Source organism: Aotus nancymaae, unplaced genomic scaffold (assembly GCF_030222135.1).
Source record: "Aotus nancymaae isolate 86718 unplaced genomic scaffold, 86718_ANA_hifiasm-v0.15.2.pri h1tg000051l, whole genome shotgun sequence".
Lineage (NCBI taxonomy): Eukaryota > Metazoa > Chordata > Mammalia > Primates > Aotidae > Aotus > Aotus nancymaae.
In genome coordinates, this window is record NW_026988465.1 from 283,817 (window position 1) to 306,446 (window position 22,630).

Below are 22,630 nucleotides of genomic sequence, written 5' to 3' on the forward strand. Positions count from 1 at the left end.
GGTATTGTCGGCGGAGATTGGGACAAATGGCCACAGACTACACTTCCCGACACGCCGCGCGGAGAGGTGCGGCCGCCGGGGCAAACAGCAGCGAACTGCACTTCCCGACACGCCGCGCGAGGCGCTACCAGCGGCCGGTCGAGGGCGGGCAGACGCGGGAGCTGCGGACGTGAGGCATGAGCTGCGCCCTCCCCCGACCCGCGCGCGTCCTGCCGGCACCCCGAGCAAGGGTCGCGCGGCGCGGGGCCTAGTGGAGGGCATCAGAGGCCTCAGCGTGCGCACGGGCTGCTGCGGCCGCGCCGGGCGCCGGGGAGAGCGGCGGCCGCCATGGAGGTGAGCGGGCCGGAAGACGACCCCTTCCTCTCGCAACTGCACCAGGTGCAGTGCCCCGTGTGCCAGCAGATGATGCCCGCCGCGCACATCAACTCGCACCTGGACCGCTGTCTGCTGCTCCACCCCGCGGGACACGCGGAGCCCGCGGCCGGGTCGCACCGCGCCGGCGAGAGGGCCAAGGGGTCCTCGCCACCCGGCGCCAAGAGGCGGCGGCTGTCGGAGAGCTCGGCGCTGAAGCAGCCGGCCACCCCGACGGCAGCCGAGAGCAGCGAGGGCGAGGGCGAGGAGGGCGACGACGGCGGCGAGACCGAGAGCCGTGAGAGCTACGACGCGCCGCCCACGCCCAGCGGCGCCCGCCTCATCCCCGACTTCCCGGTGCCCCGCTCCAGCAGCCCCGGGAGGAAGGGGTCTGGGAAGAGGCCGGCGGCCGCGGCTGCGGCGGGGAGCGCGTCTCCGCACAGCTGGGACGACGCGGAGGCGCAGGAGGAGGAGGAGGCGGTGGGCGAAGGCGATGGCGATGGGGACGTGGACGCGGACGGCGAGGACGACCCGGGGCACTGGGACGCGGACGCTGCCGACGCCGCTGCCACCACCGCCTTCGGGGCCACCGGCGGGGGCCGCCCGCACCCCCGGGCAATGGCGGCCGAGGAAATCCGACAGATGCTAGAGGGCAAGCCGCTGGCCGACAAGATGCGTCCTGACACGCTGCAGGACTACTTCGGGCAGAGCAGGGCTGTGGGCCAGGAGACCCTGCTGCGCTCGCTCTTGGAGACCAACGAAATCCCCTCGCTCATCCTGTGGGGGCCGCCGGGCTGCGGCAAGGTGAGTGCCGCCTTGGCCGCCGGGCTTCCTTAGTTTTCTTGGCTGTGAATGCCGCTGGCGGTCCCATAGCCGGGTTTGCTGCCCGCAAAGAAGCCGCCTGGCTCGCCTGGATAGGAGGGCCCAGGAGTGCAGACGCAGCCTATGTAGCTGGGCCAGTGCCTGGTCCACAGGTGGAGTCTGTGATGGGTGTGAAAACGGCACACACTCCTCTCCCCAGATTCGTAAGACAGGCCTGCCGAGTTTTAAAAAGGACGTTGTCTGTGAATCCACAGTTTTACAAGATGTGGACTCTTAGATTTGATCTGCATTTATCTTCCATCAGCCTCCCTGCCCCTTCCCCAGACTTTGATTTAGTAACTGAATTCACCAGAAATCAGCAAGTTTAAATTGTAAAGAAACATTTGTGTATTCCATTTGTACATAATAGTGTTTCAGCTTTGAAAAAAAAATCGAATTCTGTTGTGCTTCCTTCCCTTTCTACTAGTTGTTGGTTTAACAGACTGATATTTATTTATTCTTGAGAATATGTTTATTTAACATTCTTATATTCTTGAGAATATATTTATTTTACTAAATATATTCATACATTTACAAAACTAACATAAAAACTTTTTCATCTGCAAGTTATTTTCGTCCAATATTTTCATAACTTTTCTCATGATGTCTTGTACTCTAGAGAAGAAACATCTGTGCATTTTGGTGTCCATTTCTATGTCCCTTTGTGAGGCGTTAGCACAAGTCCAGACGAGGGCGGTTAGGATACTGTGGGTCTAGAAAGCATGTCAGTGTAAGAACACTTGAGAAAAAATGGAGGCGGTGAGCCAGAAAACAGAAAGCCAAGAAGTGCTTAAATACAGGATGCTTTTGTATCCATAATAAGGGAGAAGAACCAGCATCAGGGAGTGAAAGGGAGAATTCAGCATCAAACTGTAAAGAGTTCTTGTAGCTCTGAGATTCAGACTCTTTTGCACACAAAGCTTTTATGATTTTTCTATTTTTCTTTCCAGCTTCATCTCCCACGCTTAACCACACCCCCTTTAACTCCAGTTCCTGGAATGCATCTTGCCCTTTTTGTGCCGCCTTGTTTGCCCTCATGTCTTCCCTTTGGCCAGGAATAAACTGGAGCTATCCCAAATAACATTTTATGATGATGGTGGTCAAATTGTTGAGGTCTGTCCCCATGGATTTAGGTGTTACCCCATTTAGGGGATTGAGCAATAGCATTCTTAGTAATTGTGAAGTCTTTACATAAGATCATGAGAATGGATAATCAGTTGTTAGTAGCCCCAGTCAGCAAGGTCCTTAGGGAAGTGAGTGGGTGAGCTCATCCCACCTACCAGATGCCAGGCAAGAGATTTGAGTGGTCCAGGCTGCTCGGTGAGATGGGTGTTGGTCAGTTGCAGACCTAGGCATCTGTGACATGGGAGCCTGATTCCAAAAGGCAGGCAGGCAGGCAGGCTGGGATTTGTTAAAGCAGCAGCCACAGAATGGTGCTCTACAACTTTGAGAAAACAAAGTGCCACCATTCCATTCCACTCATTAAACAGTCTTCACTTTTTCTTCATTCTCATTCTTTAGTACTAACAATAACAACATTCATATTCATAACAGCATATACATATTTGTGGAGCACCCATGAAGTACTAGGTACTGAGCCAGTGCCTTACTTGGGTCTCCTTGGTTTTCTAGTAATTGCTAATGTGACCACAGTGCTGTTGTTCATCTCCTACCAGAGTGAACACACAGAAGTGGCCTGCAGTCATCTCAAATGCTAGGTCATTGTCATTGGTCTCAAGGCAAAGTCTCCACTCTCCTTTTCTCAGCTGTGCTGAGCTTCCAGTTTGAGCTGTGGTTCTGTGATGAGTTCTGCACTTAGATCCTTCAGCAGCAGTGCTGTCTTGGCTGGAGGCGGGAGAATTTTCTCTTTGGTGAGAGGTCACAGCTGTCACTCTGCTAAATCAAGACAACCGCTCTTTACTGGGATTCTAAAGATCTTAAAGAGTCCCACAGAAAGGAATCAAAGATGATTAGGGACGGAGGAGAAAAGGTCAGGATTAGCCTGAGGTTTAGCTGCTTTCCTGTTTTATTTATAATGTTGGTTTTTTGGTTTTTTTGTTTAGAAATGTACTGTGGTATTTTAGATTGCATCTGTGCTGCTAAGCATTCTTCAGAGTTCAAGTTGCTTGGGAAATGGTGATGCTGCTTGTAGTAGTTCCCATGGGTGCTGGTCTCTCTGTGTCTTATCAGCTTTTCAAACTGTATGTGTGTCATCTTTTCTAGACCACTCTGGCTCACATCATAGCCAACAACAGCAAGAAACATAGCATAAGGTTTGTGACATTATCTGCAACAAATGCCAAGACAAATGATGTGCGAGATGTCATAAAACAAGCTCAAAATGAAAAGAGCTTTTTCAAAAGGAAAACCATCCTTTTTATTGATGAGATTCATCGGTTCAATAAATCTCAGCAGGTATATTAACTTCCTTCTACCTTTTGGTCATTGTGAACATCAAACAATATGAAGTATGTGATCTCACCTTGGAAAGAACAATGCACTATACAAATCCTAGAGACTTGTTATTATGAGCTTTGTTTATAAAGAAGCATAGGCTTGTCAACCCATCTCCTTCAAGCCTATTAGTGTTTTTTGGGAACAAGAAAATGTTTTCTCTATCTGATAAATGAAGTGGTTGGTATATCCCTGAGCTGTACATATCAGAAAAGCAGCTTTGAATCAAATTTTCAAGTTTTAGAAATTTTTAATCTAAATACTAGGAGTCATTGTGAACAGTAAAATAATGATTTTAAGATCATTATTTTAATGTGTTTTTTAATTTCTTTAATGGTATTTTTATTTTCAAAATTAAAGAATCTATTTTCTGTAACTCCAGTCTCCCTTCAAGGTGAATGTTGCAAGAGCTAATGGTTACTGTTTATTTAAATGGCTTTCTGAATAAAAGGACACAATTATTTTTATAAACAAAGCCACTTTGGGATTTTAAAAAATAAACATTAAAATTTTATCAGGCTAACATCTGAGAGCTATACTCTAAATTAAAAAAATTAAATTTTTAGGCATACTTATTAATTATTTTGTTGCAACTTTTTAGTCACACACAGAATATTTCACAAAATTCTACTAAGCCTTCTTTGAAACTTTTTGAATAAACAGACCTTTTTAAGTTCTGACTGGATGTTAGCATTCTAGGTTTCATATTGGACCATTGACTCATGTTAGTATTTTTTCCTTATAAAACAGCATAATCACCAATTTTGTTAGGAATAATAATATGATTGAGTACTTGCAGTGGAAGAAGATTTTGGAAGTGTTAATTAATGTTTTTGTGTATTCTTTCTCTTCTGTAAATAAATAGCTGTTAACATATAAGCTCTGTGCCAGTTCAGCCTTGGGTAGATGTTTTTCTGAGTAAAGAAATCATTTTGGTCGAAACTAAGTTAGAATTCTACTTAAAGCTATTAGTCTACCAGCAAGAGATCAGGCTTAGACAGTCATTCCAGAAGATGTGTTTTAGACTTAAGAGTTGTACTCCCCCAATATTGCATCCACATTCAATGACTATAAGGCTGCTGCTATTCCTGAACTCTAAAGGTAAAAATGAGGAAAAGGAAGGAATGGATAGCCAACTTACATAGGATTCTGCAGGTGGCTGTTGACTGGAATCACTTTTTTCTGTTTTCCTCCCATGTTTAGGACACTTTCCTTCCTCACGTGGAATGTGGGACGATCACTCTGATTGGGGCAACCACTGAAAACCCTTCCTTCCAGGTCAATGCTGCTCTTCTGAGCCGCTGTCGAGTGATTGTTCTTGAGAAGCTTCCAGTAGAAGCAATGGTGACTATTTTAATGCGAGCGATCAACTCCCTGGGAATCCACGTCCTAGACTCTAGCCGTCCCACTGACCCTCTGAGCCACAGCAGCAACAGCAGCTCAGAGTAAGTTGACAGTGTGCAGCGTCCTGGGGGCACACACCTCCCAGCGAGTCTCCTGGCAGGGGGCCAGAAGGGGCTGGGCATCAATGAGGAGAGGGTGGGGACAGAGGGGACAGAGAAGAAATGTTGATCTGCCAATAATGAAAATAAAAGAAGAGGGAAGTGTTTGATTATCTACAAAGGTATCCTGGCAAACTTTATAATTTTCTAGCCTCTAATGTGTGTTTATAGTTGTTCAAGCTTTAATTTAGCTTTGTTGTTTTAGTTCTCGAGTGTTCGCTTTTGTGCTTAGGGTTCTATGGGAAGTCTTAGTGATTATATGAAAGGCTTTATGTCCCTCATTGATGATTTGAAAGGCTTTATGTCCCTAACTGAATAGAACAAAAAAATAGATACTTCCTAGACTTACAACTCTTTTGAGCATTGTACTCCCATTTCAGTTTCTTTTTAACCTGCAGTTTAGCATTTTGTTAAAAAATATCAAGTAAAAATTAATGTACTTGCAGTGGAAGTACTTGTAACCTTAAAATTATGTAATCCTTTTTTGCATACTTGAAACTCAACTTCATGAAAGTAAAGGAATGGCAACTGGAAATGACATTAGAGGTTGTCCCTATTCTTTTGGTGACCTGTTTCTGCATCATGAGTACCACATTGCTCATTAATATACCAAGTATATATCATAGATATTCAATTTGATTTCTTGGTCAGAGGTTTTCCTTTTCTTTGTATTACAACATATTCTTCAGATGGTATTTGTCCATGTGTTGGCTGAAATACTGCCATGGAACATAATCTGGTCTGATGAGAGGCTGTTGCCCACCTCCTCCTGCTGTGGATTCTGCAGCTGCTCGTGCCTGCCCTGAGGCCAAGTTCTGGAGCCACTTTTCTGTGAGGATTAAAGTACAAGGCATAGTTTTAGGCTCAGGGTTTAGGTTTCAGCAACTCTCCCTATGTGTCTGGCCGCATTTGCTCCTGTCTGAGATGGAGGAAGAATTCTGCCGTGTATAATGAAAGCCTTGAAACATTTGGCCCATGGACCGCTGGGTAGGTTAGAGTGGCCTCATTTTGGAATACCGTTGTGATGGGAATAGCCATTAGGACTGCGACCACAAGTGAAGTGTAGAACCTATTGGTATCAGCCATATGGACTCATACTCAGAAGCCCTTGTGTGGTGGGCATTTGTCAGGGCCTAAGGGGGCCTGCCAGCTCCTCCTATCTAGTATAGGTTCAGTATCCCAAATCTAAAATCCAAAATGCTCCAAAATCTAAAGCTTTTTAAGCACCTTCATGATGCTCAAAGGAAATGCTTATTGGAGCACTTCAGATTTCTGGATTTTGGGTTGCTCATTTGGTAAGTATATAATGCAAATACTCTAAAATAAAAAAAAATATGAAATTCAGACCCTTCTGGTCCCAGGTACTTCAGATGTGAGATTCTCAACCTGTGTAGCTTTCCTGTAACAGAATTCTCATTACAGCCTCATGTAAACCACATGTTAAAGACAAGTTGAAAGCAAACGGAGGGAAATCCTAACACGTTTCTGTGTGTTCTTTTTCCTGTGTACTAATTATCATAATGTATCTGCAACTTAATATCTTGCATGTGTATTTTTCTAGGGTGATTATTACTGATTTCATGTCATCAGTTCATGAAATAGAACATGAAATCAATAATTAATATTGATGACATGAAATCAATAATAATCGTTACTCAGATATCCTCAGATTTTCCGCTTCTCCCCAGTCACTGCCATGCCAGAATTTAAATGAAATGAGGAAGGCAGCAGCCAAGGAGCTCATCCTTGTGAGAAGAATTTCTGTATTTTATTATGAAAAATTCTCAGGCGATTTGCAGGCACATTAAAGTTTGAGAAGATCAAGTGAAAGAATTAAGACTTAGTTATTGAAACTGATAGAAAAATGAGCTAGAGATTCTTAATCTGCTGAAATTGCCTTTCAGAGAAAACCTCCCATACCCAGTAAATGGTTTACTATTTCCACTACCACTTGCTTAGAATTGATCCCAAGTATGACTTTCTTTCATTCACGTATTTGCTGTCTTGTGTTCCCCTCTCCTGGGAAGACTGGGAGGACAGGAACTCGTCCTTGTTCATATCCCCAGCACAGTGCCTGGCATGCATAATGTGCTGGGTGAATGGTTTGTAAATGAATAAATCCTAACTTTCGATGTGAGAAAAGTAGTTTAATTTTTTTTCTCGTATTATCCAGCATAAGGGATAATTACCCAGGTATCAAGAGCCTTTTTCTTTAATACTATTGCCCTTTTCATCAGCAGCAAGCAGAGTAAAGTGAAAGAATATTTAGCTTAAATCCATTAATTGGTCTACTTGTTAGCAATTCTAGCAAGAAGTTAAGTTCGGAGATATCATAGCCCACAGAAAGAACTTTTACATAACAAGTGACTTCCAAATAGAAGTACCTGCCACCCCAGTTGTCATGGATAATTAAGAGTGGATTGTGATATCTTCCAGTTGTTTTTAAGTAAAATTTTACTTTCCAATCCCTGTTGACGGCTATATATACATCCTTGTGCATATAAATCAGATTTGGTGACAATAATCTAGCTGAAAGAAAAGACGTTTAATCCCAAATACTTACTTTCTCTCTCCGGGAAGCTATTGGTGTGCATTTGTATTCTTGTGTCACGTTTTGGTGCCCTAGATAGCAACTAGAACATTTACAGAGAAGTCCCCAGGCTGTTGAACTGCACGTGAGAGGAGGTGAGCAGGGCACTGGATTTGGAAACTAATCAAGCTGCCGCTTAGCTGTTCTTGATTATACTTGAGGAATTATGAGTTCTCATGCAGTATACTCATGTGAGTGATACACTCCCGTTAGAGCAAAATAAGTGTTCTTTTAAAAAAAGTCTCTCCTATAGTTATTATTCAGTCGAAATTGAAGGTCTTGCATATGCTAGGCATTGGCTGAGGGTTGAAAAGCTTGTTCCTTTGCCTTTAAAGGGAGTGCAGTATGATGTAGGCTAGAGGAGCAGGTCTGCTTCCAGTGCCATGATTATATGCCAAGTGCGGTGGGTATAAAGAAGCGTTCAGAATATGCGAAATACAGTATTCACCTCCTAGATGAGGGGTGCAGAGTTGTTTTGAAGGATAAGCAGAATTTGCTGAGTGAAATAGAAAGCTCATTGTGCCATAGTTGCTTTGGTTTGTATGGCTAAGCAACAGTGTTCACATATTTTGCTCTCTAAAAATATTTGGGTCACATGATATAAACAGTGAAGCATGCTATCTGCTCTACTTTAATTTTGGAGGGCAGGAAAAAATGTCCATGGTCTGTGATACACGACGAATGAGCTTGTGCTGCTGAAAATGAAAAAGTAAACTAGTATTTCATCATCCTGCACTACTTGCTGCTTTGAAGGAGTGTGGATTCCTAGGTCATAGACTATATACATATTCAAAAACGCTCCTAAAGAATCAATTCTTTGTGAACCAGATAGAGTATACAAGTCTTTGGAGATCAAGAGAGTGAAATGAGAAGTTATAACTGCCCTCTGCCTCACTAGGCCAAGTTCCAAGAGTTGACTGGAAGACTGAAAGTGGGGTCTGTCCCTGGGTAAGGTGCTGTGGCATAACTGGGTTTGGGACTTTTCTCTAATCATCTGGAGAGGAGAGCCCCTGACAGCCTGGCCCCCAAATAAGGTGGCTATGCACTCTTTTTCCTTTTTATAAAAGTTTAAATATTTGTTTAAAATAATCTTTTCTGCCATTGGATAGAAAAAAAGGTAGTAGAACTTCAGAATACAAGGTCCTGGTCAGAATAAATTGTTGGTATAGGGTAGATCTCAATACTTTTAACTGAAAATTTTTTTAAGTACATTAATATAGTAAATTAACATAGCTGTTTTAATATAACGGTCCAAAATAATGCCATAAAAGCACCAGCAGCCAGAACCACAGGTCTCATCGGCCTTGGATGCATTTCTTGTGGCTGCTGTAACAATCAAAGTGGGTGGCTTAGAACACAGAAGTTTATCCTCACAGTTCTAGAAGCCAGAAGACCAGAATCCAAGAAGCAGCCGGGCCATGTTCTCTTCCAGCGTCTGATGGCTCTTGGCATTCCTTGGCTTGTGGCCATGTCACTCAAGTCTGCATCCATCTTCACATGGTGGCCGCCTTCTCTGTGTCCCTATGTCTTCTCTTTTTCTGTGTTTTATAAGGACATTTGCCATTGGATTTAAGGTGCACCCTAAATCCAGGGTGATTTCATCTGGAGACCCTTAGTTACATCTGCAAAGACCTTATTTTCAAATAAAGTCACATTCACAGGTTCCAGAGATTAGGACTTACATCTTTTGGGGTCACTGTTCAACCCACTACAGACCTCTACCAAGTATAATGTAATTTGGAAAGACATGTGCCTCTGTGGGATTAAACAGAAAGATACCATCATCTGAAATGTACCTTCTCTCTTTGTGGAGAGTGTAAGTTTTGTTTTGCTTTGCTTTCACTCTGGTGTTAGGGATCCAGCAGCGTCTGGGGCTCTCCCTTGAATATGTGCAGTTCTGGAGAGTATGCTGTTGCAGTCTGATGAGGGTGATTCTCCTTACTGTTGATCCTGATAGCAGCATTTGTTAAGTCTCATGACATGGCAGGCACTGCTCCAAGCATTCCACATGTCTTATTCAATCCTCAGTACAGCTCTGCAAAGTAGGTATCATTACCTCCTATTTACTAGATGAAGAAACTGAGGCACAGACAGATTAACTAACATGCCCAAGACCAACTAGCTTCAGTGTGATGGAGCCAGTGTTTAAGACATGTCTCTGTGTACTCAGCGACTTCAGGTGGAGGTGCCAAGTTTAGAGAGGTGGAACCCACCGCTCAGTTTTTCCATTGTGACTGTTCTCTCTTGGCACTTTGTGTAAGAGCAACTCTGTATCCATTTTTAATGGATTAGGAACAAAGTAGTTCCATCTGTAAAGTAGCAGGAGAGCCTTTTTTTTTTTTTTTTGAGACAGAGTCTCCGCTTGCCAGACTGGAGTACAGTGGCGCGATCTCAGCTCACTGCACCCTCCACCTCCCAGATTCAAGCAGTTCTGCCTCAGCCTCCCACATAGCTGCGACTACAGGCGCTCGCCACCACGCCCAGCTAATTTTTGTATTTTTAGTGGAGATGGGGTTTCATCATGTTGCCAAGGATGGTCTCAATCTCTTGACCTCATGATCTGCCCACCTCAGCCTCCCAAAGTGTTGGGATTATAGGCGTGAGCCACTGCGCCCAGCCCAGGAGAGCCTTTTAACCAGATCTGTACATCACTCTTCCCTGGGATACATTTTAGAAACATACCTTGCCCAGGGTCTGTGTCTGGAGATTTGAGGTCAGTCTGTGGTAAGGTGCATGTGGCTGTATTTGTGTCTAACTTGATGCATGTACCTAGTTGAAAACCACTGCACAGCAGTTATCACCCTGACTGTGAAATGTTCCTTTTCCTTAGTGAAAGCGATTTGTGGGGTTTGGTTTGTAATTTAGAGAGGGAGTGTTTAATCAAGCCGTGTATATTCTTTCGTTCTGCCATGAAATAACAGATACATTTTTACTTACTACACTCTTCCACTTATAAATCCAGCTATCTAATTATTCTCCAAATCCCAGTATTATCCAATGTATAGAAGGCTTCAGGATTTAGGTACCCAGAAGAAGAAAGAAGACAGCTTCCTGTATTCTTCTATTAAGATTAAAGCTCTTCTCTTCAGTTGGAGAAGCTAAGCTTTCTAAGTCTGTGTTTATCTCTAGATCTTGTTAACTAGAAATATGATTTTTCCAGTGCATTATTTGAACCAGTTTTCCCTTGTTACTGAATAGTGTTTTATTATAACAACATAATTTACTTCCTATTGTTTATTTCGATGTTGGATGCCATGACATTTTGGGCAGTCTGTCTCCAGAATACATCTCACGTCATTTAATTGTATTCTAACTTTGGAAGGTTATTTTTAAATGTAAAACATTTTATAAATATATGCTTAAATTTAAAAATAATTGTAAATTCTCTATACTGGGAATACTCTTTCAAAAGAGTTTGTGTAGCAGTTACTGTTTGCTGAGGGATTTTGCCAATATCAATACAGCTATCCTTTCGTCACTCTTGACATGAATTCTCTCATGAGCTCCCCATTCGAAGATCTCAAAGTATTTTAGTGTATCTTACTTTATTCTTCAGGACTTAGTAAATAGGGGTTCAAGATATATTGGGTGTTAAGTGGAATCTTTCCCTAAAAGGCTCAGTGTTCTTCACGGTAAATTTCCATTTTGTAATTTTCTTTTTCTTTTTTGAGATAGAGTCTTGCTCTGTTGCCCAGGCTGGAGTGCAGTGGCACGATCTCGACTGACTGCAACCTCCACCTCTCAGGTTCAAGCGATTCTCCTGTCTCAATCTCCCGCGTAGCTGGGATTACAGGCACGTGCCACCACACCTGGCTAATTTTTTTTTTTGTATTTTTAGTAGACATGGGGTTTCATCATGTTGGTCAGGGTGGTCTCTATCTTCTGACCTCGTGATCCACCTGCCTCCGCCTCCCAAAGTGCTGGGATTACAGGTGTGAGCCACTGTGCCCGGCCCATTTTATAATTTTCTTGTGTGACCGTTGTGAGTGGTGTCAGCAGCTCCTGTATTACTTGGACAGAGTGTTGCTGACAGATTGATTTGGACCTTGAAATACTTTCTTCTTTTGGACGGGGTGAAATTTAAAATGTGGATTATATCCAAGGGGAAGTGGAGTGGTGGGAGTGGTGGGAGCACAGGTGGCTTTTGTTGTGGCAGCACCTCCATTCCTCATGACCCCAAACCAGAAGAGTACAACTATTTGTACTTTGGTCAGGTGTTTAAAAGCCAAAGGAAGACCTTATTTTCCAGCCACATAAAATACATCATCATTGCTAAAGACTTATTCACAGCATGCTGTTCATGAATCTGTAACTGCTAGTTGGCTTCTCTTCCAATTAATAAGGCCTGCCTTCCTGACTGTATATGAGGACTAATAGAAGTGGGACAGTATACTAATAAATGCCGTGGTATATAAGGCTACCCATCTTGTCACTGTCCCCACTGTACCCATCTTGTCCTGCCCCTGAATGCATACAAAGGACAAATACATGGAAAAGGGATGCATACCAAAATACTAACGTCAAGGTAGTCTAGCGCAAGGTGAATTTTCTCCCTTTGTCTATTTTTAAAATTTAATGTACATTTTTTAAAAGTAAATATTCACAGGTCTGAGTAACTTGTTTTTCAAACAACTACTTAATGGTAAAGCATGTAAAACTATACAAAGTATGGTCCCAATTTTTGTTTAAAAAGTTAGGCGTAAGGTTGATGTTTGCATAAAAGAAATTCTCGACACGGTAGCTGTTATCTCTGGGTGCCGAAAATATGGATTCCTTTTGTTTTCTCTACACTTTCCGTATAATTTATAAAAAGTAAAGGTTTCACTCTGAGATTATGATGAAACTGAAGTTAGTCCCTTTATTGTGCAAATATTGGATGCCTCTCATCTACCAGGTCTGGGAATACAAAAAAAGAATAAAATATTCCTGTCCTTGAGGTGCTCAACATGTAGTAGAGATGGAGAGATGATGAACGTAACGTAAGCAACATGGTGCAGGAGATAGGCTGGTTCGGTCCGTTAGGATCCACTGGGGCTCCTGCTTTTACTCCTTTTTCTTCCCTCAATTGTCCTACAGACCTTTTGTTGCTCAGCAGCCTTCCAAGGAGATAGAAGCCATTGCTTTTATTATTTCCGAGGTGGAAGTGAGATGCCCAGGCAGTTTCTATTCTCCCTTCCTGTCCCCTCACACAGGTCGAGCCCGGTAAGGGGCTAAGAGCATGCCCTTCTCTCCCAGGGATGTCGCACACTGCCACACCCCTCTGATGCTGGTCCCTCCCATACATTTTCTTTAGTATATGTCCCATACATTTTCTTTAGTATATGTTCTGTCTATCATTATCTTCCAAATCATCTTCCAGAAAACTTGCCAACCAATTTCTAGTTAAGAAGTGATCCACAGACTTTATAGAGTGCCAGTGACGTGGCCTTGGTGTGTGTTTTGTGTGTGTGTTCTGGTGAGGTCTACTGAGAGAATGCTGCCATCAGGAGAGAGGAAGATGGGTCTCCAGGCTGCACCGGTGGCTCTGGGGCCCCAGTGGTTGGCATGAGTGAGGAGAGAGTCATTTGTTGTAAAGCTGGGGCTGGTCAGGTGTCTTAGGTGTGGTGAGAGACCCACAAGGAATAACTGGAAATCAACACTTTGGTAAATATAGGGATGAGATGAGGCATCTTGAAGACATTAGGAACAAATCTTTCCATGAATGAAATGCCGATTGGTGTTACTCGGGTTCCTCAGTGAGCAGAGTAGTGTCGGTGAATGGGTGTGTGGTGGGGAGTTCTGCATTGATGCAGCAGGCAAGCTTGGTCCCCTTTGGAAACTGCCACCCCCTTCCTGGCCCAGCCTCGTTGGTGCTTGTACATTATTTTCCAGGTAGCTGATTCGGACAGTCCTAATGGGCTTTTTATTTACTGTTCAGCTTATAAGCTGAACGTTGATAATGACATAAGAGAACTGTAACTGAAAAATTATTTTTTTGCTTCACAAATGTGCAACTAGCAGCCCAGCCAGGAATAATATAAGACCCCACTAAGTCATGAAATATGTTAGATATCTTGTTTAACTTGACTAGGAATAGAAAATTTTACTGACTCAGTCTTCTGATTGTAGTTAGGTCTTATTTATGAGGGTCCAAATTTAGAAATGTGACTGTTAGTTTTAGTCCTGATGTTCAGAGAGGTTAGATGGCTTACGCAGGGTCTCATGGCTATGTACCAGCAGTCTTCTGGTCGCTTCCCAGCTAATGACTTCTCTGCTTACCTGTGCGGATTTTGCATGATTCATGCCCACTATGAGATGACCTATTGCAACCTCCAAAATGCCCCAGGCCAAATTCCTGAGACCTTCTAGGACCTGCTGTGCTCAGAGTAACTAGGGACCCAGTTTGTTGTTTTAAAGCAAAGAAATTGAACTGCATGATCTGGAGCCTTTCAGAGCTAGTATTCAGATGTGATGCTGTCTCTCCCTTGTGTGGAAAGTAGTCTAAGCTTATGCCTGTCTCAGCAGGATGTAGGCTGCATTTGGAACATGTTTTCCATACACGGTAATGAGGTGCTAGCATTTCTAATAAAGTTTTCACTGTTCTGTAGGGTAGAACCAGAGAGACCACCTGTCAACAGTAACTTTCCAGGCCATTCAGTGTCTGTTTCACACAAGCTTAGATGTGTGAACCTGTACAGTGAGAAACCCTCGACACTCATAAGATACAGGGCGATAACCTGCTGACTTAGGAGACCCAGTCAGTTCATAGTCTTGATGATGCTTAAGCACACTGACAATGTGAGGTGAGAATAAGAGGCAAAGGCCTTCAACTCTTCAGTGTCCTTGCCGAGAAGTATGAGTTTCTAAGACGTATGCAAAACGAGACGTATGCAGCCTGAGTGTGAGGGTAACTAACCCTGGTTGTGTTTCAGGCCCGCCATCTTCATAGAGGATAAAGCAGTAGACACCCTGGCTTACCTCAGTGACGGTGACGCCCGAGCTGGGTTGAACGGACTGCAGCTGGCAGTGCTGGCTAGGTTAAGCTCTAGGAAGATGTTCTGTAAGAAGAGTGGGCAAACCTATTCTCCCAGTAGAGTTCTGATCACAGAGAATGATGTGAAGGAAGGCCTCCAGCGATCCCACATTTTATATGACCGGGCAGGTAAGTAACTGACATGTGGAAAGAGTAAAACTGTAGGGAAAGAAGTGTGTGCACACATTCTCATTTCTGGAAGCCTGACTTTCAGCTGAGTCCAAAGCATGCCAGTGATTCTTAGGTGGATCTCCATGTTGGTATAAGCCTTCCACACAGGGCTGACCTTTCCAAAGAGAGGCTTGAAGCAGAAGCTACCCTGATGAGAATCTAGAGGAGTTTTGGGGTTGGAAATGGCAGGCTGCACATTCACCTTAGAAGGTAGTTAGCTATTCCCCACCTTGCAGAATACAAGCACCTTTGGAAGCCTGTGTGTTCACTTCACAGTGAATATGTTTTGTGATCATTTACAATGGCAGTAAATAAAAAGGGGACTTTTGCCATGATGACTTAATAGGTTTAATTGAGAATTACAATGCTTTATTTCTAGAGTCTATACTAAAAAATAAATTGTCGTGGATCTTGAAGATTTTGGTTTTTTTTTTAGTAGCTTTTTCAAAAATTAAATTCACTGTGCACACTTACCTGTGTAGAACTGCATTTACAGATACCAGATTTGACACCAGCTCTTATGAAATCTGTGACCTAGCGATATTAAATGTCATTAGCACAGCACATTTGCAGCTTTTTATAAAAGAAATGGGAGATGAAGATAACACACGTAGATTAGGCCAAACTGCTGCTGCCTGAGCGTTTGTGGGACTTTGGATGGAGTCATATTGCAGTCACTGTGGAATATAATTTCCACACTTCTAAAAGCTCTGCCAGAAAAGGAAGCTGATAATTGAATGTTCCAGATCTCACGTAGGCTGTGCCACATGACAATGGAGAGCCCTTACTGGTTAGAGAAGGGGTGGAGGGGCTTAAGAATGACTTTGGTTTGGGCGCTGCCTCCTCGTGAGTGAGCACACTCGCTGCATGACCTTGGGAGGCTGACCAAAGCTTTTCAGCCTCAGCACACCTCAGCTGATAGTAGCTCGGGAGTGTTCATTGGTGCTAAGGATACATTGGCAAGTTGAACAAACAGTCCTATCCACACGGTGACGTGAATGTGCCCTCAGCGGGGCCTTCTCAGATGGCCGGCTCTCCCTTGTGCTCTGCAATGTGACGTGAATGCTTGCAAAGTCTGAAAAGCAACACGTTCTAGGTGTAGAGCTCTGCTTAACTTTTGGCCAAATACAAAAATTGTACATGTGAACAAGATAAAAGGTTTTAAGACATTAAAAAAAAAATCTCCCCATGCCGGACTCGCCACTGTTTCTGAGGTCCAGCAGCAGCAGTCTCTCTCCCTTCTTGTAGGCGTCCCAAAGGTTTCGCCCTGTTTTGATTGGACCGACTAGGACTATTCTTTGACATTTTATCAGACTTTGAGATCTGTGTAACATGGCATTCACTAACAGCCATAGAGTATTTTATAGATGCATTCATTTTTTTAAATTCTCAAAATAATCTTATGGAGATAGCTATTATATTACCCCATTTTAAGATAATAAAACTTGCCTGTGTTCACAAAGCAAGCAGTGAAGCTGACCCTTAAATCCAAGTCCGACTGGTTCCCAAGACTGTCCTTCCCCACATCCGTGTTTGCCTCCATACCAGCCTCCCTGTGCCGTAACTGATCTTACCTGTTACATCATGCTCCTGAGAGGCATCACCCCTCCATCCACATACATGCAGAGGGGATCTTGAAGGGGTCCAGTCCTAGGAATCCCACTTCTTGAGCCCCATGTTGCAGAACTCTGCACAGTGGGGATCACCTTGTCTATAGCTTGTAGCTGGGGGGCCATGGAGGCTGCCTAGTACCACAGCCTTAAGAACCCCACATCCTACATGTCTTGCCAGGATGAGTGTGCTCACACACCCCACCCCACTGCAACATGTCTGCCCCATTGTAGATCCACAGACACATAAATATCATTCAGATCCTGGAGAAAGCTGCTCTTCCAGGCTTTGCTCCATAAATAAGAATGGTAGAAGCATTGCCCTGGAAACCTGTTAGCTTATACTCTTAGGCCTTTTTATAACTCGAGTCAGACAAAGACCCAGAGTTTTTATTTTTTTTTTATATGTCACCTAGTACATAGTTACCTGCTAGTAGGATCCAGTGATGTTTCTGTATCAGAGTGAAGGAATTTCTAAATGAGAGCAAAGTCTCTGCCGTGCATTGACATCGGGGTTCTATATAAATAGTCAAATTACAGGTTATAAAGTAGTATATATTAAAAGTAAACATGGAAGGTAGCATAGAATAATACAAGTATCTACCACTGATGCAAAAGAATCTTTCTACAGTGTCTGCTCTGTGCCAGGCGTGTGTTATTTAATACAGCCCTGTGAGGTAAGTGGTCTCGTTGTCCCCATTTTACAGATGAGAAACCTGAGGCACAGTGAGAATCAGAAACTTGCCCATGACTCACGAGCTTGGGGGTCCAACCCAGGCTGCCTGGTCCCAGAACCTGTTGCTCTTGCCTATTATATTGGTGGTATTGCCTCTGACATTGACAAGGTGGGAGAGGATGACTGACCTGTGTGGAAGAGTTTAACTTTGACGTAAAGTGGCCTGGGTAGTTTCTTCCAGCCCCCGTGCCCTGAGTTTAGCCTGCTCTGTTCTCTGCCACCCTCCTCCCTACCTTCCTCCGCCCTGCAAAGGAGCAGATTTTAGCCAGAGTGCCTGGGCCAGCAGGGTGATAGCGTGAGCCAGAATCATGCAGATATCTTCCAGGACACCCTCTGAGCCAGTGTTGCTAGCACTCTGACTTCACCAGGGAAGCCCTGGACAGGAGACCCTCAGTTTGTTCTCAGAAATCCAGTAGCTGAGCTGACCCATCCTTCTGCCCCGGTTCTCGGAAACCAGAGTCACTAAGGCTGAGCCGTGAGTCCTGCAGGTCTTTCCCCTGTGGGAGGCCAGCATCTTCTGCTTGCTCTGTTCTCTACCTGAGGACCAACCGACATTTTGCCAGCGAGCTCGGCTGCCAGGATTTGTGACTGGCGCCAGTTGTATTGTGGACATGGGCTTAGGCTGAGCACAGACCAGGAGCTCCTCTGGGAGGAGTGAGACTCACAGGAACACCATTCTCTGCTTTCTTGTGAGAAGGGTGCCCCCTCCTTGAACTTACCTAAGGGACAATAGCCAAAGAATAGTGAAATGTGTGCAAGTGCCACTGCTTAGTTCCTGAGAACTGTTTAGCTTTAATTTTTTGCCCTTAAATATGCCTTTTTTTAAAAGCACATTTCACTGATTTCATGTGAATCTAAAGTAAAAATGGGATAAGACCAGGCAGTGAGAGACTGGGCTTCTGTACCTTCAGGGCGGGAACTGGTAGTCCATGTGTCGGTCCTTCTGGGACCCTGCCACACAGGTGTCCCCACACCAAGGCTGGCAGAAGGATGTTTAGATGACGGCAGGCTTTGGATATCAGAAAGGCAGCTGGAAATGACACTGAGGAACAGATGGGCTATAACAGCTGCCCTGGCCGCTTGGCTCTGCATCCTCCTGGCTCCAACCAGGCCCACTGTCGATTTTCCTGCTGTAGAGGGTGGGCTGCAGGATGGAGCCAGAACATGAGACTCGCCATCCCTTCACTCTTGTCTCTGGCAAATCCGCCAGCTGGAAGGACCACTTTTCCAAGTGAACGTCTCTTACCCGCTGCCTCTGTGCCTGTGTGTGCACACTGTGTGGATAGCCACAGGTTGCTGCTGCAGCAGCCTCTTCCCCTGAATAGGACTGGGTTCCTGAACAGGCTCCTAGCCCCACAGAGAACTGCGCTGGGCCATGTCCCAGGTTTAGGCCCGAGCAGCCAGTGCACCCCGCTCAGAGCACAGTTGAGGCAGCTGCCCAAACCTCTCCTCGGCTTTCCCAGGGCCTTTGTTAGTTCAGGCTTCCTGGAAGTCAGCTGGTGGAGACGAAGATGGCTTGGGCGCTCCTCCTGTGAGCTCTATGTGAGTGGTGCTCTTTGTGATGTCAGGAGAGGAGCATTACAACTGCATCTCCGCCCTGCACAAGTCCATGCGGGGCTCCGACCAGAACGCCTCCCTCTACTGGCTGGCTCGCATGCTCGAGGGAGGAGAGGACCCTCTCTATGTGGCACGGAGGCTTGTGAGGTTTGCCAGCGAGGACATAGGTGAGTGTGGTGGGAGAGTCCCGGAGCCCTGTGTCCCGGGGGTGGGGGAATGGCTGACGGTTACATCGTGGCTTTTCGGGGGAGGGGGGCAGGAAGAATGTCTCCAGGCTATGTGAGACTGGCAGGGGAAGATAAGACTTTATGTCTAAGCTTAGGTGTTTATTACTTGGTGTGTGTGTGCTTTTGAATATTTGTGTTCCTAAAGTCACCATTTTCTGTTTCCTCTTTGGGAATGTTTTTACTAACATTCAGAGTATTGCAGTAAGATGAGCTGCTTTTAAATTTGCTTTGAAGTCAGGTGTTCAGGGTTTTCTTTGGATAACTCCCAAGGTAGAAATGGAAGACTCTAGACACTAGATGAAGAGAAAGATCAGGAAAGCACTCCTCTTCTTTGGTCTTGGGATGTTTGGTTTTTAGTGTTTCCATCTTGGCAAATGTCTCCATAGCCTTGACTTCTTATGTTTATTGTACCGAGACTCTTGTTTTCCTAGACGTAGAGTTTTTACCCACAGGGAAACCGCTCTTAACACCACACACAGTAACCACTCACTAAATATTTCTTGCTTAAGTGCATGGGATCAGAGACTAGAGCTAAGTCAGTCGGTTTTGCTACATGGGATTGTTTTGGTCGTCAAGTGTACAAGCAGTGGTGGTCTGTGGTCACCTGCGCATAGGCCAGGAGGACAGCGTGTGTCGTGACTAAAACTCTCCTTTATCTCTTTGTGTGTGGCAGGTCTGGCAGACCCATCTGCATTAACACAAGCAGTTGCTGCCTACCAAGGCTGTCATTTTATAGGCATGCCCGAATGTGAGGTAAAGTAATCAGCTCAGTTCCTTGCACATCACTTCTTTTCTCTTGTGCTCTGTCCCTTTGTAGATTTGAATAGATGTCCCTCCTTCACCGTTGGTGGATTGAGCCCACCGAGTAGGCTACTTGGCTTTTGAATGCCTATAGTAGACTCTTAGACTCCTAGAGAGGGAAACCTTCTTTGTCAGCGAGGTCGTGTTTCAAACTGTCCTCAGGATTCCGGGATTCAGAGGACATGCGCCAGCTTTTCCAGGGAGCAGAAAGGTTAAAGGAGCCAAACAGGAAGCCTCTGCAAGTTTGCCCCCAGAGCAGCTTCATATTCATCTCTTTATATATTGGAGGCCTAAGAATAATTTAATTTAGTAAAAATCCTTCAGTTAAAAAAAAAAAAAAAAAAGAAAACCACTCACCTGGTTTGCCTCTCACCTCGTGGGAATTTCTTCTCTCTGTGATAGGTGGTTATCCAGGCTCTAGGCACAAAAGGGGGATAAAATCATGTGGGGATCTTCTCAGCATTACCTAGAGCTGTGAATCGGAAGGGGCTCTGCAGAGCAGAAGCGCAGCATCTTGCTAGTAAAATGTGTCCTTCTGTGTCATCGGTAGGTGCTTCTGGCCCAGTGTGTGGTCTACTTTGCCAGAGCCCCAAAGTCCATTGAGGTGTTCAGCGCCTACAACAACGTCAAAGCCTGCGTGAGGAACCACCAGGGGCCGCTGCCCCCCGTGCCCCTGCACCTGAGGAACGCACCCACTAGGCTGATGAAGGATTTGGGCTATGGCAAAGGCTACAAGTACAACCCCATGTACAGCGAGCCTGTGGATCAGGAGTACCTGCCGGAAGAGTTGCGGGGAGTCGATTTCTTCAAGCAGAGGAGGTGCTGACTCTTCAGGCCATGACAGCAGAAGGATGTTGCTTTTTTAAGGGAGGGCCAGAAAGAAAGTAACTGGGTTGCAAAATTGGTTGCCTGGTGGAAGTTAAAACAGAACCACATTTTGTGCCAGAAATTTCAGAGTTTCGTAGGTGGAGGCGCAGTTATTTCAACTAAACGTGTAACATTGAAATTGTGTTCATTTGCACTTGGTGCGGCGGTTATGCTTATGAAAATATCTGGCAGCTTTGTGCAATGATTTAATGTTATAAGGAATTATCTATTTTGTCATAGTATTTAAGTCATAATGTCATTTCAGAATTAAGTTCTGTAGGATTTTTCTTTAAAAATGTATATTCTAGGTAGTTTCAATTGGTAAAAAAATGTAATTGTGATTTAATACTGCATAGTGTTTTGGGTATTTTTTTTATATGCAAAGGTCTTATGAGCCAATAAAACTATTTGAAAGTACTCAGATTCTGTCATGATTTTCCCGCCTGGATGCTAGGTACCAACATCGTCACCATTGCATTTGGTGGGTGGATACGGGGAAGGAGAAACATCACCCTGGTGGTGGGAAGAGTGGGGAGCTGAGTTGAGAAGTCAGGGTTATCTTGTTGGAAGTTAACTTTGATTTCTTTAAAGGAATTCCTTTTTAAATGGCTTGTGAAAGACTCCAGTAGTCCCCATGGCCCATTCCTCCCCGCCTCCCCTGGTTTCTTCTTGCAGCTCCATATTTCCAAACAGTAATTTTTCTTTGAGTTTTTGTGTTTCCTGAACATAAAATATGCCACTCCCCCTCTCAGTTTAGAGTTATTTGTGCCTGCTGCTACTTCCTCTCCTTAGTCGCATGTCATGCATATTCCCGCAAGGACGGCCCCTTCAGGTAGTCGATTCTCTTCCCGCCTTGGCGTGATGCCTCCTGGGGTCCTCCTGCCATGTCTGCAAAGCTGCCGGTTGCTGGCCCGGGACGTCCTCTGCCTTTCTTCTGAGTGAGATTCCCATCTTCTGTATGCGCCACCCTGCCTTCTTGGTTTATTCTGCTATTTCGGTGTGACCCGTCCTCTAGTAGTTTTTATCATGCTGGAGGGCCTGTACATTGCAGAGGCTTGGTCCCGACTGGGCCTCCCTCCCTCTGCCTGGAGTGGCTGCACTGTAGTGTGCAGTTGCCATCCCCAGAATCTCCCTTCGTCATCACCCTGGAGCTTCCCTTTGCTTCTCCCTGCACCCCATCTGATCGCAGGATCCTGTGCTTTCTCGTGCAGGTGGTGCGTATCCTCTAGTAGCTTTATGGAGCAGGGGTGTGTGGAGGAAAAATATTTTTAGGCTTCGAGAGACTCAAAATGCTCTTATTCTACCTTCAGATGTGTCTGAGGGTTTCGCTAGGAATATATTGTAGGTCAGAAATTACTTGTCTGTTGTCTTCCACCTTCCCACGTTGCTGTCAAGTTTGAAGGCATCCTGATGTGTGTGCTCTTTTGTTTGTAATCTCTGTCAACTTGTAGACTCTTCTGTCTTTGCTCCCCATGTTTTAAAAGTTTGCACTGGGCACTTGGTGGGCCTTTCAATCTGGAAACTCTAGGGAGTTTTGTCTTTCAGTTCTAAAGAAGTTTCTTTTTTACTCATTCAATAAATATTTTTATTTATTTTAATTTTATTTATTTTTTTGAGACAGTCTCGCTCTGTCACCCAGGCTGGAGTGCAATGGCTTGATCTTGGCTCACTGCAACCTCCACCTCCCGGGTTCAAGCGAATCTCAGCCTCCCAAGTAGTTGGGATTACTGGCGCTGGCCACCAAGCCCAGCTAATTTTTGTATTTTTGGTAGAGACAGCGTTTCGCCATGTTGGTCAGGCTGGTCTTGAACTCCTGACCTCAGGTGATCCACCCACCTCAGCCTCCCGAAGTGCTGGGATTACATGTGTGAGCCACCATGCCCGGCCTCAA

At 44.8% G+C, this 22,630-nt stretch overlaps 2 protein-coding genes across 3 annotated transcripts in view; one reads left to right on the plus strand and one right to left on the minus strand.

Moving 5' to 3' along the window:
- MYLK4 (myosin light chain kinase family member 4) overlaps positions 1 to 5,069 on the minus strand; it is a 112,101-nt gene extending 107,032 nt beyond the window's left edge. Inside the window, exon 1 of the mRNA XM_012464872.3 lies at positions 4,808 to 5,069. Coding sequence (XP_012320295.2) covers positions 4,808 to 4,863 — 56 coding nt within the window. The 5' untranslated portion in view covers positions 4,864 to 5,069. The remainder of the gene's footprint in view (positions 1 to 4,807) is intronic.
- On the plus strand, positions 99 to 21,156 carry WRNIP1 (WRN helicase interacting protein 1). Of its 2 annotated transcripts, none has more exons than XM_012464868.2 (7): positions 99 to 1,155; positions 3,436 to 3,627; positions 4,870 to 5,111; positions 14,670 to 14,899; positions 18,856 to 19,011; positions 19,745 to 19,824; positions 20,423 to 21,156. In XM_012464868.2, the coding sequence occupies exons 1-7, from the start codon at positions 328 to 330 to the stop codon at positions 20,696 to 20,698; spliced, it is 2,004 nt and encodes a 667-aa protein (XP_012320291.2). In that variant the 5' UTR covers positions 99 to 327; the 3' UTR covers positions 20,699 to 21,156. The 2 variants fall into 2 exon arrangements, with proteins under 2 accessions (XP_012320291.2, XP_012320292.2); XM_012464869.2 differs by having other exon boundaries at positions 4,945 to 5,111.
- The last annotated feature ends 1,474 nt before the right edge of the window (positions 21,157 to 22,630 follow it).